Source organism: Grus americana, chromosome 16, assembly GCF_028858705.1.
Source record: "Grus americana isolate bGruAme1 chromosome 16, bGruAme1.mat, whole genome shotgun sequence".
In the NCBI taxonomy this organism is placed as follows: Eukaryota; Metazoa; Chordata; class Aves; order Gruiformes; family Gruidae; genus Grus; species Grus americana.
The window spans coordinates 10690604-10709824 of NC_072867.1; the positions used below are offsets into that span (position 1 = coordinate 10690604).

Genomic DNA, 19221 nt, shown 5'->3' on the forward strand with positions numbered 1-19221 from the left:
ACTTCTCTCTAATGCAACTATTTCCTGTCATTTACTCAAAGAGGGGGATCACATCGTTAATGGTAACACAAAGAGCAGTACTTCAAATGGATTGACAGAAGTGTACTAATTTAGTCATTGAATCAGTGTTTACTCTTACGTGAAAAAAAAGTAAGTCTCGCTCTCCTTTAGCTACTGAAAGCAGGAAAAAAATTACAAAATTCTGTAAATAAGCACTGTCCTACCTAGAGTGTTTTCAGTGTTGCAAAATCCCTGCAAACATGAGTATGATGAAAGCAAAGCTAATTTCTCTTTGACCAAGTGGTTCGTGAAAAATTACTGACTATAAGACACTTGAAAAGCTCAAACTACTATGACAAAAGGAGATACAGCAAGTATGCACTTGGTAGGCACAGCTATGGAATAGTGAATTCCTTCTATTTATAAACTTCAGGTAGACTTAGGATGTCTAAAAAAACAATATTAAGTACTGAAATTCTACAAGGGCACTAAGAGAGAAAAAAACAGTTTACTTTTCTGCTCACCTTCCAAATATCCCTTTCTAGGGCACTCAGTACAAGAGAGGCAGTTCTGTATTCCAGTGTTTCTGATACATAAGAAGTACTTGAAAGCCGGGGGTTTATCAGATCAGGGTGATTACAAATCCGTTGCAGCTGCATCAGGACATGCAAGACACTGATGAAGTGTCCACTTTTGAGGGCTTCTTGGGTTCTACCAAATAATTTATACAGAAATATATTAATTTAAGTATGGCTTTTACGGAGATGTCCCTAAATCAGCAAGGTGAGAATGTGTAATGCAGTATGTTATGCAAAAGTCTTAAAACAAGCTTAGATTTTACCCAGGTCTTACTAGAGCATTTTAAGTAGCACTGTACCAAATGCAAATGTGGAAACATGAAACTTAAGGACCAGTGCTACCATACAGTCAGATATGACTAGCTCCCTATCCTCTACCTGCCTCACTTCTGTTTCATCCATCCACCTATCAATAACCACTTGATATTTACCAGCACAGGTAAATGGGTAGGTGTGAGGATAAACACTTTGGGCTTTAAGAAATAAAGAACCACTCCTTAGAGACAAAACTTAAAACAAAGCAGCAAAACTGACCATTATGACTCGATTTTTAGGTTCCAGAGGTAAAGGCATGTTTTCCATTAGGCCCATAGGATCACCTGCCTGTAATTTTAGTTTACAGTGTAATCACATTCTATTCACTGGTCATAACGGAAAATTTCAGAAAAATACTAACACTTTCAACTGTGACAATCATTTATCATCTTGCTTAAGCACCAAAACCAACAGCATTTTTTATTTATCGTTTTAACTGCTTACCCTGGTTGTAATATGACATCTTCATACATAGCTTTTTGTCGACTAGAAAGACGACACTTTAGCACATGTTCATATTTCTTTGTTAGCTGCTTTTCAACGTCTCTCTTTGATCTTCGCAAAATAAATGGCTGAATCATCTGAAACATTTCATAATCAAGGGGGAAAAAAATTCTCACTTCAAAGATGCAGTTTTACAACAGAAAGCTAAACGTATTCACACCTAACACATTTGATGTGATAAACCTCATATGCCATATATAATCATATCACTATTCATACAGTTGTATAGGCATTAATTTGTTTTTTAATTTCTGCATGTTATGCTTCAAAAACTGAGCCTTGTATTATTTTTAAAAATAAATCTCCATACTATTCTGGTAGCAGACACCCCTGCTTTCAGCAGGACTCTGTCTGAACTGTAGAAAGTGTTAAGAAAGGTCAGAAACTTTGAGGTGAACCACATCTTTTCCCTTCTTCCCCGCCCCCCCCCCCCCAGCAGCTTAACTACTGTAGTAGGACAGATGAGAAAAATGACAACATACTCTGTGTAACCTGATGACCAGTTTATGGCAATAATCTTGGTTCTCCTCATTAGCTGCTTTTACTGGAAAATCTAGATACGGTCTGGAAATTCCCGGAATCAGAAAATGTACCATGGTCCACAACTCCATCAATGTGTTATGCAAAGGAGTGTCTATCAGAAGCAAACGATGCTGGCTGTGAATAATAAAAGAAGATTTTTAACTGATACAGCATTTAGCTAGCATCATTATGAAAAGGACACCAATATTCAAATGCTGTTTACTGCAGCTTTAGGTTTGTCAGATACTCAGAAGAAATAGTGCTAATAAAATTAAATCTAGGATAAATTATCTTTTTAATCTTGAAGAAACCACCAAACTAGCTTCCTCACTGCAAAGTATCAGAACGTACAAGGAGATCTGTTTGGGAGCACAGAGTATCAGTAAAGAAGAATTACAGTGTTAAAATAGAGGCAACAAAAAGATCCTGAGCATGAATCCTGATTGTTTCAGCTACAGGCATCTCTGTAGGTGCATACTGAGCAGGAGTATGGGCAGACCAAATCTGGTTTCTGTTGAGAACTGTGTGACACAAAGAGAGAAAAACCCACTGCCAGCAGGAAAACAGTCCTCTGCTCCATACCTGCGGAGACTGAAAAGTGCCTCCCAGTGTTTCTCAGTCATGTTCTTTATTTGTTGCATCTCATCTACTATTAAGTATTTCCAACGCATTTTCATAAATGCTGGGTGGCCTTTGAACAGCTGTTTGTAGGAAGTGATACACACATTGAAGCTGTTGGGTTCTGTCCATTCCTACAGAAAAGGAGAGGATGATACAGAAAAGTTATGCCTTAACTCTGAGGTATCTTACAACCAGCTATTTCTTCACTAAGAACAGAAAGATGTTATGACCGAAAGCATTCTAAAAGACAGTCTTGGCCTTTGAATTATAGTCAGTTCAGAAAGCAGGTTAAGTATTGCATGTATCGCTCAATACCAAGGAGTTCCAAAACTGCCTTTGAAAATCTAGAACCGTCAGATGTGAATCTCTTTGTAAACCCACTTGTAGTGTTAAAAACTTCTCATATCCCATCAGGATGTAAGGAACATACAGATAAATGCAGGTTAAAGGAAGAGTCTTGCAACAGCGTAAGAGCTGCAAAATACAGTACCTGTCTTTTTGCCCTAAGTTCCCTTTGGCTGCCAAAGTAGAGAAGTATTTTCAACCCTGGACACCAGCGTTTCAATTCCAGCTCCCATTTCAGTATATTACAGCTCCGTACTACAACAAGGTGAGGGCCCCAATTACCTAGCGAAGTGGAAACATAGGAGTTAGCAGTAGAAAGAGACAATTCACATGCCTTATATTCTCCCCTGATTTTTTAAGTACAGTGCACTAAATTCATCATTAAAAGCGAGATCAAATAACACCAAACAGAGGTATCTTAATGACTAATCTATTCTTTATTAGTTTTCAGACCTCCAGTACCCACTGTGCACCTAACATCTATTTTTCCCTCAACTACATCAACTGCTTGAATACGAGATACTACCTCCACAAGAAGCTTTGCCTCGCTTATATTCTTAAACCATCCTGAGTACAACACGACTGTTAGTATTATCTGAGATGATATACAAGACACACTTGACCAACTGTTCATATTTACTAGTTGAATTTAACTATCTGTGGCCATCTGGTCATTAAACAATTTGTAAGGCTTTTTTATACTAATAAACTAGGCTTCAGAAGAATCTTATCACCTAGAAGGTAACAGCAGATTGATCGAAGAGTGTACTTGATAAGGCCGCACCCCTATGTCACACAATCTAACAAAGTTTTTCTGACATAATCTTACTCTGTGCATTAACTAAAGTCTGATACAGTTCACCAGAAAAACTGTGATCCAAAGCTACAATTTAGGAAGATAATGCTGGCTGAGCACCTGTCTAAAATTGTTATGCAAATGACCTTACCTTCATTACAAGCCAAGTGGGCAAAAAAGGCGATAATTTGTACGGTTTTTCCAAGCCCAGCCTCATCTGCCAGAATGCCATTGAGATTCTTCCTGTACAGCTTTGCTAGCCAATCAAGCCCAATCTTTTGATATTCTCTGAGAGGCCCATACAGTAGCGATGGAGTATTGTATTTCACCTGTAATGTGAATGATTTAATACTTTTTCCTGAGCTAAATTCACAGAGCATGACATAAAGCATAACCATTCTGTAGTTCAATAACTAGGAAATATTTATTGTAAATCGTTGCTAAAATCTGTGAAATAACGAAAAAAAGCATTCTTTATGTAAAAGTAAGTACACACAGTAGCAGAAAATAGGGACTCTTACCGCTGTTGTTATCCTAGAGCTGCCTTTAGGTAACAGCATTTCTGCTGCTGCAGCAACTTCTGCTATGTCTCGCATATGCTTCTTTGGCGGGCTTGATCTGTCTATACCCTTGTACTGATCGATGCTGAGAAGGGAGTCTATGAGGACAACTTCTTTCTGAGCACTTTCCCTATCAGAGATATGGTCTTCCATTTCTATGAGAGAGAAAAATTACATTGGCATTTAAAATAAACTTATCAGTTACATGAAGGAATTGAGATGGCTTGAATTTAGACAAGGGTCTAAAAGGACACGGCTAACTTTTAAAAAAAACAATTCTATGATTTTCAACCTAGTCAAGCTAAAATGAAACCAGTCTAAGCTCCGGATCCCATACATGTTCTGGATGTTCACACTAGCTAGGCTAGCACGACCATTAGCTTTTCGCAACTTCGAGGGAGGTCCTCTCATACTACCTAAAACCTATCCTCAAGTATGTAATTCTATCATCACTTCACTACAGAATAGATGGCAACTGTGTAATAATAGCTAGCTATGAAGTGTGCTGTTTAATTCAGTACAGAGAGGCTCTTCTATGGCTCACTATTGTTCCTGAGAATTTCACACATTCTTGACTTTAAGATAGGAAATCACTACCCTCTTTTCATAAACTGAGAAATGAAAAAAAAAGGAAGAAATTCTTCACAGACCATTGTCCAAAATATTTAGTAATAACAGGAATAAATCAAATTTTTCTAATGAACATTTCAAATGCTTAGCAAGAAAGCCACTGTACTTTCCATTCATTCTGGTATATAACATTCTCCTTCACTTAAAAAATAAAAAACATTTTAAATGTGATTCATTCAATATTTGTTTTCCCCTAGTATAAAATGTCTTTTAACAGAGACCTGAAGAACAAATAAAATTATTTCACCTTGTAAGTCAACACAACTTCTAAACAAAAAGTAATTTACCTTCCTCACTGCTATCATCTTCACTGTCAGGCTTCGGCTGGGGCCAGTGAAAATTTTCTGCAAAGGCACCTTCATACATCTTTAGTAAATCTTCCAGAGGCAATTCAGCTGAAGGTCATTAAAGGATGTACGTTTAGAAAGATCAAAACTTGCAACAATCAACACCATTGTTTTTAATCTCATTACATTCTTCACAATCGTAGAAAGCCAGTTCTCTAATCAGAAGTTAATTGAAGATGTAATTATTAGGTGGATGATGGCAATATTTATTTAATGACCTTGATTACAGAGAACACTTGGCATTACACCAAGCAGTTTGCTCACCCAGCTTGCTTTGTACTATATTACAAACCCACCATACAAAGTGACAGTAAACCACTGGTTCGGGAGGTAGGGGCATCAAATCCAGCCAAGTGGCTGAAAGACAATTCAAGACTTCAAAGTTTCAAAACTACCTCAACCCCACTAAACAGTGTCTCCATGATCCCTTGTCTGATCTGTTGAAGTAGGAATGTGCATGCTGGTGGTGGCCAATCAATCAGGAAATATCTTCATTAGGAACTTGGCTGACTGGCCAAGAGTTATAATCCCTCCAACTGGCCAGCTGGCTGCAGCCACTAAGCTGCCAAACAGATCAAACAAACGGATTTGGTAACTGCATATTAATTGCCAGGCGAGTTTAGCTTAATGGAAAGCTTGCCTCTAAAAATCAGCAAGGTTTTTACCATGATAAGTGAAGTGATCCCTATGGGATACTCTGTATACATCAAGCTCAGCAGAGCAGTTATTGTTATGTTGTTAATGAAAGAAAGCTGCTAGCCAGAGCATTGTCCCTAAAAGCCCCTTATCTTCAAGTATTTATACCCCCCAAGATCAGCACTTCAGGGCCCTTTCAGGCTTATCAGGTGGGTCACAAAACCCTTCTGAGATACTCAAGACAGTTGATGATAAAATGTTCATGTTCAATCTGATAGACTTCTGGGTTTAAGTATTTATCATGCATTCTTAGAACTTAGGTTGAGAGCCTTTTGGTGTGAGGTCTTAAAGAAATGCAGTGCTTCAGTAGAGAAATACTTGTGTAATAACTACTTAAGTATACAGACTGCTTTATAAAGTACAGATGTCCATCATCATGCCATAAACTAACCGCTACAACTTTCCAAACAGAAAAAAATAAATACAGATTAGGTATGACTGAACATCTGAATGCGTTCAATTTCTCATCTATAACCCTGTTTACAAATACAATAACCGCTGCATGTTTTCCCCTGTTGTTTCAGAGCCCACCCCAGAGAGGAATCAAGCTACATGCCTACCTTCTTTGGCTAGATTAGACAATTCAGTTTGATGGTTTATGTTTCCTTCTTTAGCTTCTTGTTCTTCAATTGTTTCTTCTTCATCTTCAACTAAAATAATAACAAGTGCTAACCTTGGTATTCAAATTACACGGTATTTCAGGAGTTTGTAATTATATGCCTCTGAAGTGTACTAACATGGAATATTCTAAGTTAGCAGGATTGAAAAAGAATGAGAGATGCATGGAAAACAAGAAAATCTGAGAGCAACTACACATAGAACTTAAAAGACACATGAAAAGGAGAGAAGCACTTCTGCCGCAGGACAAAAGGCAGTCTTGAACTCTTCAGTGTTGGTTGCCAATGGTCACCAGAGACAGATTTATTCTCTGGCTTTAAACTGAGGATGTTCTTTGTCAGAAACATGACACAGATGTCATCACAAGAAAGGAACTAAAGTAGACGGGTTATTGAGTCTGAAATACTCAAAAGAAGTTTAAGACCACTAGTAAGGTTTGAGAAACAAAGGAATGAGGACAGAAAGAATTAAAATCCACCAGAATGATGGCAGTGTGTTTTTAGGGAAAATTTTAATTTCAAATTTTCACTGAAGCTCTTTTAAGGAGAATTTACTATCTAACTGACTATCTGATCTCTCCAGGAAATGGATAACGGTTGGTATTTGGTTTGTGAAAAGCACTGCATCCATGCAGTAACAGACTGAAAACCTGTGATTTCAGGGTCATTTTGAAAAATGACTTACCTTCCTCATCAGTCAAAGATGTGCTTGCCTTTCTTTTCCTTCCAGATGATGAAGAACCCTAGCATTAAATAATTAAAATATGTAAAATCATAGAAAACAAAGTTAGGGAGTTTTTGTATTTGCTTTTTAAAAAAAAGCAACAAGCGCTTTGCAATCACAACAGCATTTGCTAATAGACATTTAACATTTATTAGCACTTTCTTGGTCACTCAAAACCAGATACTCCGCTTCTGCACTGAAGGCAGCTGCCATCAGCCACTTCAAGTGTTTGCGGTTCAAATTGCTCAGGTCCAGCTGTGGCACAGAGCCACAGTACAGTCTTTCCCTTAAAAATATTATTGAGGCACAAAACTTTCACCCAGGCTGGAATGAAGGACTACATTTTCACTAGTCAACAAAAAAGGGATATGGCACAGCTGGCCAGCATACTCTGTAGCATGGTTTAGGCTGTGCAAATTAACACTCGCAGACAGTGCCAGGCCACAGTTTGGCTGATAGCACATGCTAAAGCTTGTTCCTAACAGGAAATTCAGATGCAGGCATTCTGCTTGGTGAAAGGGGAGCATTTCAGCAAGCGGGCATCAGCTGTGCCATGCCAGATGGCTCAGGGCCTCAGAACAATCCCTCGCCCATTTTCTTCCAATTGCACACATGTGGCCGAGGAGTCCTAGCACACATTTTGTCTAGGGCAAAAGGTATTTTAGTTTCATTCAGTTTGATCCATTCTGTAACATACACCTACATCTTTCAGCAGACAAATCACAGCTGAGCAGCTGAAAACATGCTTTCATGCCCCACAAAGTTTAGCCCTGGTTACAGTACGTGAAACTCCTACCAAAACAAAGTCTGGCCATTAATTTGTACATTTTTTTGGTCTTGTGATCTTAGAAGGACTGATTCAAAGCCATTGAGTAAGTATGAATTCTTCCTTTAAAATATGCGTATCAACCACAATTCACTTCCTTAAAAAAAACGTAATCAGAAAAAATGATATTTGTGCTTATGACAATCAATACAATCATAGAATCCCAGGTTGCAATGGACATCAAGGATCATCTGGTCCAACCTTTCTTGGCAAAAGCTCCATTTAGACAAAAGCACTGTCTAGACAAGATGGCCCAGCACCCTGTCCAGTCAAATCTTAAAAGTGTCCAATATTGGGCAAAATATGTTTAAATGTCAGTAACTACACAGAAATCTGCTTATCATCACCATGTATTTAAGGAAAACATTTCATGTTTATGAAAACTTTTTCACACAGATAGTCATATTTAAACTAATTTGATGGGTTTTTCAAGAAACAGAAAGACTTACCATTTCACTTTCTTTTTCCAATAAAAAGTCTTCTGCAGGTTTTGTAGCCTTACCTGGAAAATTATTATACTTCATGTATGCATTAGTCACTTAGCAATTTTATGTTCCTTACCTGAACTTTTAAATACATTCAACATAAAACACAAGAAATATTACCAAATCTAGCACAAATCATAAAAAACTCTGTAACTCATAGTTCAGGTCTGTTCACAACCTATTATTAACATCTCACAATTCTATCACCAACAAGATTAAACCCCACTGAGTGAAATTATGTAAAACAATAGCATCAGAATTTATACTGGATTTCTTACAAAATGGAATACAATTACCTTTCCTTGAAATTCTCTTTAAATTCAAAGCTTTTTTCCTTTTCTCTTGAAATTCAATTTGCAGTTTTATTTCAACAACCTGAAATGTAAATCAAGTCTAATAAAGCACTTAAATGTTACAAATAAATTACTGAAGATTAAAAAAACCAGTATGACTGGCACAAGTGTCAATAAGTCAGTATTTTACCTGTTCGATGTTAGACCAGAAGTATTCTATTTCTCTAGCAATTGATGCAGCAATTCGCCTTAATTTGTTTTGTTCTTCCCTTTTAGCTCGCTCTTCATTAAGTTTCTTTTCTTCATGGTAACGAGCCACAGTTCTTACCATCTAAAATATCATGAGAGATACTGAATTAGGTTACCTCAAAAGACACATCACTGTGTTTCTTAAGATTATAGTGGTTATCAGCAGCCAGATGTTGACCATAGCTTTACACACGTAGCACCTGCCTCCAATATTTCTAATTCTTACCATGCCAGTAAAACAACAGACATGAAACTCAAAGGAAAAAAGAAAATACAAGAACTATAACTAAGCAATCAAGTAGGAAACTCTTCAATCACTACTCTGTCTCAACACAAAACTTAGGAAAAAATCTACTGACATGAGCAGCAAAGACAGAAAACTTTTTTTCAGACAGCACATATGAATGAAGTCACAGAAATCACACCACAAAATGTCAGAGACCAAAGATAAAATGAGTTCAAAAAGCGTGTACGTACATGAGTGAAAGATCAGTCAACGGCTACTAAAGACTGACTTGATTGCAACCTTTAGCTCAGGAGGTTGCTAAAACATTGACTTCCAGAAGTTTGATGCATACTGCCAGGGGAAGGATCATTTCATATTTGCCCTTCCTGTTTCTCCTATTCCTAAAAACCTATCATTGGCCACAAACAGTGTAAGTGCTTCAAATCCACGTTTAAATTATATTCAAAATGCAGATCTTCATTTCACAAGATGATACACCTATTTCAAGACTTTGCTTATAAGGAAGAGAGTTCTGAGTTTCCATCATTTCAGAATATAGAATACAAAACAACATGGCAATTTAAACTAATGACCTTCAGTTGCTCTCTCTATTACCCCAAACTGGTCATAATTGTATCAAAAGAAGATGCAACATTGCTAGAATCCATAGAAAACTCTTGCTTATTGTAAATAAATGGATTTTACATATTTCATCTCACACTACCCCAATTTTCCTTCCATCACTGACTTAATTGTTTCCACTGTGCTGCTCTCTTCCTCTACAGAAATAGTTCTCTACCATGTTTCCACTGCTGTTCTTAGAACTCCATGGCTTCTCCTTCATCTTTTTCTGAGATTAAGAAAGAAGAATTAGACAGACCACCACACCCAATGGAAGTTATTTACAAAATTCTGTATTTACTCTTCACTGAGAGGGAATAACTGATTTGTGAGACAGGCATGATAGCCGCACTTTGTAATTATGACACAGTCAACATACTGACTGGGTCCCCTAAACAAACTTTGATTTCCAGAGGAACAAAACCCAAAACTATTATTTGCATCCACAATCAATACAATTACCTAGTCTGTTTCAAATGCTAGAGTACCCAAAGCTGACAACATGGCTTCTCATTTAAGTTAAAAATCAGTACCTTATACTCCCATTACTTCTATCTGTAGAAAAAGAACATTTAAATAGCTTTGCTACCAAGCTGAGTGATGCCAAGATCAATTGTTCTGAGTCAAAAAATGTTTTTCAAGTACCTTCTTAGCAGTTGCCATCTTCCACCTTCTCTCTTGGGCAAAATCAGTTGCCATCCACTGCATTTCTTCCAGCAAATAATCCCAGTGAGATTTTGGTCTTGGAGCCTCTTGGAGTTTAGGCAGTCGCCTCAGGGACCATAAACCTTCCTTTCTCAGTTCCGCTATTCGCTGATGGATTTGATTTTCCTTAAAAAGAAGTACATGTAGTTACAATGAAGCTGTGGAATGCAAGTAAAACAGGAGCCAAATAGAAAAATAACAATTGCTCCCACTCTATCAAAACAATTGACAGCAGAAAATGGAGTAACAGCATGCCACATGTGTTACAAAAATCAAGTCTGAACACTGCATCAATGAAAAAATTACTGGACTAAATTCAGCTTATGCATAAAGAGAATCACAGTACGTCAGTCTGTATTACAAGAGGTACTTTGTTAAATAGTAGGATGAAACAGGTTCACTGGGCAGCACAAAAAACAAGTTATAAGACAGATGAAAACTGCAATCAAATAATCTTTTTTTTTTTTAAATAAATTGAAATTGCAGATGTATTTATCCACAGAAGATATATTTATCTTCATTATTAATACTGCTTTATTTTGTGAAAAAACAAGTTCTCCATGATGTCTCCTTTAAATAAGCAAAACATCTCCAGTTAGCTATAAAAATAAGTAACGTTGCATTCAGCTCAAATGACTAGATAGAATCAATATAATAGAAAGAAAGCAACAACAGTATGAAGACCAGGAAGACCTTTTCAACTTCTCTGAATGCCAAACTCAGTATGTAAAGCAGACGAAAACAAACAAACAAACAAATGCTCTACTCCCTCTGAAAATAGCCCATTTTCATAACTCAAACACATCGCTCATGTTGTTATTTGTGTGTTAACTGTTCATGAGTTTCGGGGAAAATCAAAAAATCTTACCAGCTTTACTTGCTCAGCAAGCTTGTCTTGAGAGTTATCCTGGGATAATACTGCTGCGTTCTGAGCTGGACTTTGTGTTTTAGGTGCTGCTGCTACTGCTAAGCCTGGAGGTTTTGATGCAATAGGAGAGAGGGACTTGTTGGTTGCTGGAGAGGTCCTGTTTGTTTGTACTGGATATGTAGAAGGCGGTGTTGTGCCTGAGATAGTTGCTGGCGCAACAGATGAGGTAGGCGGTAGCGTATTTGCCGTAAGACGCTGAGAAGTCTGAGCAGGATCTGCAGATGGTCGTGCCAGAGTCACAGTCTGCCCAAGAAACACATTTGTTAGTGATGAGTTTAGGATTCAACACTGTCCTAGTCTACACTACAGTAGAACATAACGCGGACTTAAATTTAATAAAAAATTTACACCTGAATTTTTATACAGAAAGGATTTAAGTGTCCAGTGGAATTAAAAAATGTTAACACATTTCAAATATTTTCAAGAATATAATGTTCTTTGATTTTACTGGGCATTGAAACAAACATATTTTCATCCCAATAAAGTTCACATACCTGTTGCTGTATTGTAGGCTGTGGCTGTGACACTTGGTTTGGTGTCTGCCCTTGCACATGGATTGCTGGTGGCACCTGCTGCTGAAGTGGTGCTGGAAGAGGAGCGGAAGTCAGGGGCACACTTTGAGGCTGGATCTTCACCTGAATCTGGGGCTGAGCTGGAGATTCCACTATCTGTGGTTGCAGTGCAGCGGGGAGAGACGTCATGGGGACATTCGCAGGTTGCAGTCTCCCTGGCAGCTGCGGCGGAGGTGTGTGCAGACTTGCAGCGTTCTGCACAGGAGGGCCTTTAGACGGGTCATACTGTTGTTGACTCTGTTTCTGTCCTGTCAGCTGTACAGTTTGAGGAGTGGGAGGCATTCCACCTACAAAGCAAGAGGAAACACAGCACAGATGAAATTAAAACGTCCAATGCTCTTTACTGATGTAAAGAGGAAATCAATTGCAAATAGACTAATTTGTTACTTACTTTGCCACAAGACACCATCACTTGAAAATACCACATCACAATCACAAAATAAATCACTATTACAATAAACAACAAAGTATTTCATGCACAGGACTGCAACTAAAATTTGGAGCACAGCAACTATAAAAAAAGATGTCATTAAATGTCTTCTGAATGTCTTATACTTAAAAAAAAAAGGACTGGTGAGCTAATGGAATTTAACCTAGAATAACAGCATCGAGTCTAAATAGTATTTAGTTCTTAACACATTCACTCTAACACATATTCTAAAGCTTGGCATGACTCATGAATAAAAATTTGTCATGATGTTGCAAATTAGGAGGTTTCCTTTTCATAAATCATTGGCTCAGTTCCAGAATTCTCTGATTAACCATTTTGCATCAGCACCTGTGACGTATTTCCATGCCCACATGCACCTTTGGAGCCCGTCACTCAGCTCCTTAAACAAACCAGGCATTGCATACCAAGTATTAATTTACATGGAGAAGTGCATGGTGGGACTAGGATCTTGGAAGGCTGGAAGCCCAAGTTTCTAGTCCCATCACTAACATCTCCTTGTTAAATTAATGTGCAATTGGCATGTGGTGACACAGTACCTTGTGCCGTTGGCATTAGCTGTTGAAGAGGAACTCCTGAAGCCACACCCGGGTGCTGAAAAACCATCCCATGACGGCCCACTTCAATTCGTGGTCTCTTAGACGAATCTGTGATATTCAAATTCCATTTATGGCATGGTATAATGGAATGTGTTCAATTTTACAAAGCAAACTACTACACATGATTCCAACATCAGCTCAGAAAGCTATGACTACTATACATGTGTAGCATTTATGAAGAACATGCTCCAAGGGCAGAGTCCCTCTAACTTCAAGTTGGCCATCTCCAATCTTCTTAGCCAGAACAATCAGCCTAACAATGTCTCCATGCCTGCCAAATCCAGTCCTATATATTGTGAGTGGAGTGCACTCCTCACACAGCACCATTCACAACAGATAGTCCTAAGGATCTGGCAATTCCCAAGGTGAGGCAAAACTGTATTCCAAGAGTTACAGAACAGTGGGCTCCATTAACTGTTTGGAGAAAAAAAAAAAAAAGAACCAAAGTGAAATTCTGTCTGCGGAACGTACCTGCTGGTGCAAGTGCCTGCTGTCTCTTAAAAGCTTCGATTTCTATGGTGTTCACAGTTCCCGTTACTGGAGTCCCTGTATGCGTTTGCTATTGGAAAAAGAAAACAAATCACAAAAGTTCAATCTGTAGATAGTCTAACACTATGTGAGTTATTTACAAATGGATCTAAAGACACCTGCACAGAACAAAGCCTTCAGAACAGTTGTACAACAAAGAAAACAAGACTCATCCAATATCTGCTATGAAGTTTCAGATGTCCAGATGCACTGATACTCTTCATTGAGTTTAAATTTTAAACCAGTAACTAAACTGATAAAGTTGGTTATATATAATACACATCTACATTTTTTAAAGTGATACCAAACCCAGGAAAATGGGATATGTAAAAAACAAACTTGTCCAATATTTTTTATTTCTTTTTTTTATGAATGGAATTTTTCATTAATGTATTACCCTTCATCATTTGCACAATGCTGTAATGAAGTCAAAATTATGTATTCATATAGTATATAGCTGCAATGAAAAGCTGTCATGACAAAAATTAAACATTGTGACTTCATTACAGGATTAATTAGAAAGGAAATTTGATAAGTAAAGAGAATTTACGAATAAACTGTGTCATAACTAACAAGACACAAAAGTAAGAAATGAGAGTCAACACATTTCTGAAAGCTAATCCTTTTCACTCTGTGTGAAACGTCAGTAACACACAAATTAACTCTCATCCAGAAGACAGTCTAAGCTTATTTGAGTCTCCACCACTGTCACTCTCAGAGTAGAGTGCCATGAGAGTTAGCCTTGAAATATTTCAGGAAAAACTGCTAAGATTCAGAAGATGGAATAAAAGAATCTCAGCCAAGTTACACAAGTTCCAATTCCAGTTTTCAAGATGCTAGACTTGTACTTGTTTGCACAGCTGGCAAAATGAGTACCATGAAGAAACTCAATGAGGAGAAACACAATATTGCTATAAGGCTAATGTGACATCAGAGCTCATCAGAAATTACTAGACATTTTGTCTAAGGATAAACATCACACAACTATGAATTAAAAAGCCTGGAAGAGCACTGTGGATATTGAGACGGAAAAGAAATCACAGGGGGTTGATTCAGCAAGTTGGAGCTTAGCTTCAGTAGGATTACACAATGCATGAAAACTTTATTTTAAAATTACTACAATTAATATTGGTGATGATGGCAGAGAATATATTCTAGATAATCCTCTCAGCATCAAACTCAGATGGCAGACTTACATACAGGATGATTGAAACAAAAAAGTTTGGGTATTTGATGATTTCCCCGCTCTTCGGGTGCTCAGCACTACTGGTAAGTACTTATTAATGTCTGCTGGTGTTTGTGCAAGCCCAGTTCTTTTCAGTGAGTTTCCAAGTCACATTTTTAAGTTCTCCTCAATATTTAGCCATGCTATACCCAATATTCTACTATGAAACTTATTATGAGAAAAATAAGGGTACAAAAAAAGAGATTCTATCAGAAAATACAAAGATGGACTTTACGTATGCCTCTATGTCCTGGAAAATGAGCTAATTTAACATTCACATTCTCTAAGCATAATTTGCTAGTAGTAAGAGCCTCTGCAATATAAATGTACATTAAGGGTTTGCAAATGTGAAAATTTATTATGACAACATGGCAAAGACGGCAATTTCCCAGAAGAATCTTCTAGTTTATTCACAGCTCTCTTCTTCTCTGATTTTTAAGAGAAGTTCTACCAATATAAATTAAGCCTAGGGAAGTAAACACCGGTCTATATTGAAATAAACCGTAGCCGTCACAACCCTACATTTTCAATGTTTCATGGAATGGTGTTAATAAACATAGCTGGTATCACCTAAAACGACTGGGTTTCAAACACTCCCTTTTGAGCCGAATATATCTCAGGCCACTCAGATTCTATCAATAGCTATGAATTAACAACATTTAATCTCTTTGCTGCCGTGAGGGCATTTGTGGCCACTCTAGTGATACAGCTATAGCCTTAAGATGTGAATTTTGGTATTCAGAATCTCTGACTCATATTCATTCCTAATTGTCATGGCTCACTGCCATCTCACACTCAATATGGATTAAGGTTTCAAATGTTTGTCTTCTCACAAGGCAGACAGCATATTTCAAGTCCAACAGCCAGTGAGCATCATACACTTCAGCATTTATAGAATTTTCAAAATAAGTCACAAAAACTTATTTTGTACAATGCTACTAAATTAATTAACAAATTCAGCTTATGTCCCATTTACATCAAATGCTTTCTGGTACATCAGTTTAATCAAGTATGTTCTCCAAACCCTGCTTCAAATGCCATTTATTTCACCTGCACTCTTACTCTGGATGATCGCATACTCACAGTTTCAGGCTGCATCTCTACTTTAGGATTTTTGACTGGCATTTTCTTAAGAGTGTGTTTTCCAGCTGTTTGTATTATCACCACGTAATTTAGGCCAGACGCTTCAAAGAGCAAAGATGTTATGTCTTTATAAATTGTAGTCACATACCAGTAATATTAGACTAAAACTGTCCTAACTTTAATTAAAATAATGTAGTTCTCTGGAAGTCATGATTATGCAGCATGCCCACAATAATCATCCTGAGTGCTGCACTTACACACTCAAATTTGAAAGATGATGCTGATCGGGACACATTATTTCTCTATAAACTGTTACAAAGAGAAAGACTGATGGAAAGCGAAGATACTTTCTGTTAACAGTTTGTGCTAAAAGGTATTATCACAATTACACAGAGAGTTTTGTATGTTTTTAGCATGTACCTGCTAGTTTCTCCAAAACAGCTCTGAAATGGTATAATACTTTCAAAATCACTTCATCACTGCTGTAGCTATAGCTCAATGATAACGCTGATCACTATAATCAATAACCTGATATAATATTACATATTGTAAACAGCTTAGATGAAGCCTGACTACCTAAGGAGACTTCCAAGACATGTCAGTACTGGCGATAATAAAGAGCTCTGAGTGCAAGCCCCTTAACTATGCAACTCATTTGTAAAATATCACAGTGAACATCCCATTTGTTATACACAGGCATACAACCCATTTTACATTTCATTTAACTCTCCGTCTTCCAAAACCCAGATGAAGGCAGTGCAGACTGTACAGCTTCCATGGCACAGCAGAGTAATTCACTCCATAACACCTGCTATTCAAGTATATATAATTGAGCTAAAAGGTAAATATTTCAGTTGCAGAGGAATTAGGGTATATAACTTCTCAGAGTATATAAGCAATGACATCTAGGTAACATCAATTTGAAGGTAGCTGCATAAATCCATACAAGCCTGAATTTAAAAGTTGCATCATCACTGATCCACAGAAATTTTAACTGATTATCACATTTATTTCTTTACTTTGTTCAGTATTCCCTCATGGAAAAAAAGAAAAAAAAAAGGAAAAAAATTGTAAAAAAGGATTTATATAATAAAAATAAGCACTTCCGTTTCTTCTTCCCAACATTTATGGTAGAGCTAATGGAAAGCAGTTAGTTAGCCCAAAAAAAAAAAGTGCCAGAGGGTTATTATTGTTGTTTAAAACATTTCAGGGGAGGCAAATCCAAAACCTTCAGTAGCCATACTCAAAACCTTTAACAGATAAGGAAAAAAAGAAAAGAATTTAGAAGAAATCCACAATTACAATGCCACAGACAAAAGAATCCATATTATCAGTATGCAGAATGCACAAATGAACCAAATGCATTAGGGAAACAAAAGACAAACAAACCAAAGTGAAAACATTCAAGCTGAAAGTTAATGAAATAAGCCAGCAACCTGGAGACAAAGATTTAACTTCCTCAAGGCTTCATCAATACTGATGCATTTGAAGATCGCAAAGGGTTGTTTTGTTTTGTTTAGATGATAAGGGATGGGCTCTTGGGAAAATTCTAATTCATCTAAGAAATATCAAATCTGAATGAAGAAAAAAAATCTGGGATGAAACTACATTTTAGAACCATTGAAAAGTACCTGAAATGGTTGCTGCTGGGATGAAAAAGCAGCAGAAACATTTGGAGGAAGCTGGGTTGCTATAGCGACAGGAGTACCAGTCTGCCCATCCTTTCCTGTCACAACCTTTACCTGAGAGAAATATTTGGGGAAAAAAAAAAAAGAAGGGAGAATCATTTTCTTTTTAAAAGTTTTTCTTCTTTTTTTTTTTTTTGAACTGTTCAACACACTCATTTTGTACTGATGGTACCTCACTGAAGAGGGGATTATAACTAAACAACCATCAGTACGGCTCACTTTGAGCGCAGGCCGTTTTTGAAGAGTTGTGTCTCACTTTTAATAACAGAACAGAGTCCAGCCTTGACTATTTACAGTGACTTCTCATCACTGGAAACCTTTTCTGAAATCCAGTTAGCATAAAAGTGTGTCTTTAATTTAATGATTGCTGCTCCTAACGGACAACAAATTAGCATGACAGACAGTTTGAACTTAAGAGAGCTCCAACATTTATTTAAGCAATGAGCACAGCCACCATTCGCTCTCCCCTTGAATTCCCAAAGTGATCAACCTTTCCAGGCAAGAGATGAAGTGCGTTGCTTTAGCAGGAAGTGATAAAGAAGGGGGAGGGGGAAATAAAAGAGAAGACGACAAAAAAATACAAAGAAAGAACATACTCAAAAGATGTCTTAATCTTTCAAAAGGATTCATCATTTGAAAACACGTAAAGACTTTTGCTGCTCCACTTTGCAAAATTCTCCAGCAGTTAAACAGACAAGCGGCTTTCACGAACAAAAGACAATCCATCACAGGAAGGCAGTGAAGTACAGCAAACTCCAAACCCGAAAGACCGAGAGGTAGAGCCTCAACTGCTGTAAATTGTAGTAGCACTACTGACTTCAATGAACCTATACAATTTAGACCCACTAAAGATGTCTCAAAATGTGCATACTGTAGTTAAAAATACCTGATGTTTCAGCTGACAAACACACAACCCAACAAGAACACCTAAACAATGTGACAAAATACAAACCAAGTGAAAAAAAAAAAATTACTGAGCATCCATTATCAATAAATTACAATAACAGGCTAGCTCTTATGTTTCTATATATGGAAAAAATGATTCCTTCAAAATTATCAATAACTATCACAAGCAGAAATAGATTTTTCCTAGTCAAGAAGTTTAGACCACAAAAAAATGAAAAATTAAACTTCAGCTGATATACTGTTAAAATTTCCCACAAATTCCAACTGAAGATTTGATCACTAATGATTCACATCTAAGAGTCATCAATTTTCACTGAAGACACTCATTTCTAACAGATATTTCAAAGCAATATGAGTTTCTTTATATAACAGGTTTGGTTTGGTTCTTTACAAACTGGCAACTACATACCCACACATATTTTTACAAATTTTAAAAGGTATTTGTGAGTTCCGAGTGATGTAGTGGCATCAGTTCTATCTACCCTGCTGCAACCACTTGTCATGTAGGCTCTGCACAAGACAGGCACTGCTTCAGCACCATGGGGTGCTGCAGGTCAAGAGCTACACGAACGGGTACGTGCAGG

The 19221-nt window shown here is 37.3% G+C and overlaps 1 protein-coding gene across 15 annotated transcripts in view; it reads right to left on the minus strand.

Moving 5' to 3' along the window:
* The window catches only part of EP400 (E1A binding protein p400), a 50221-nt gene that overhangs the window by 26701 nt on the left and 4299 nt on the right, over positions 1-19221 (minus strand). For 9 of the 15 annotated variants that reach the window (XM_054844144.1, XM_054844143.1, XM_054844148.1 and 6 more), the window contains exons 3-21: positions 17675-17785; positions 13679-13766; positions 13148-13255; positions 12083-12447; positions 11529-11831; positions 10601-10786; positions 9050-9190; positions 8863-8941; positions 8531-8583; positions 7217-7274; positions 6475-6564; positions 5159-5266; positions 4203-4396; positions 3833-4010; positions 3031-3167; positions 2502-2671; positions 1880-2054; positions 1338-1474; positions 525-711 (exon numbers count right to left, since the gene is read on the minus strand). In XM_054844144.1, the coding sequence (XP_054700119.1) occupies positions 525-711; positions 1338-1474; positions 1880-2054; positions 2502-2671; positions 3031-3167; positions 3833-4010; positions 4203-4396; positions 5159-5266; positions 6475-6564; positions 7217-7274; positions 8531-8583; positions 8863-8941; positions 9050-9190; positions 10601-10786; positions 11529-11831; positions 12083-12447; positions 13148-13255; positions 13679-13766; positions 17675-17785 (2868 nt within the window). The remainder of the gene's footprint in view (positions 1-524; positions 712-1337; positions 1475-1879; positions 2055-2501; positions 2672-3030; positions 3168-3832; positions 4011-4202; positions 4397-5158; positions 5267-6474; positions 6565-7216; positions 7275-8530; positions 8584-8862; positions 8942-9049; positions 9191-10600; positions 10787-11528; positions 11832-12082; positions 12448-13147; positions 13256-13678; positions 13767-17674; positions 17786-19221) is intronic. The other 6 variants (XM_054844146.1, XM_054844145.1, XM_054844141.1 and 3 more) reach the window with 3 other exon arrangements.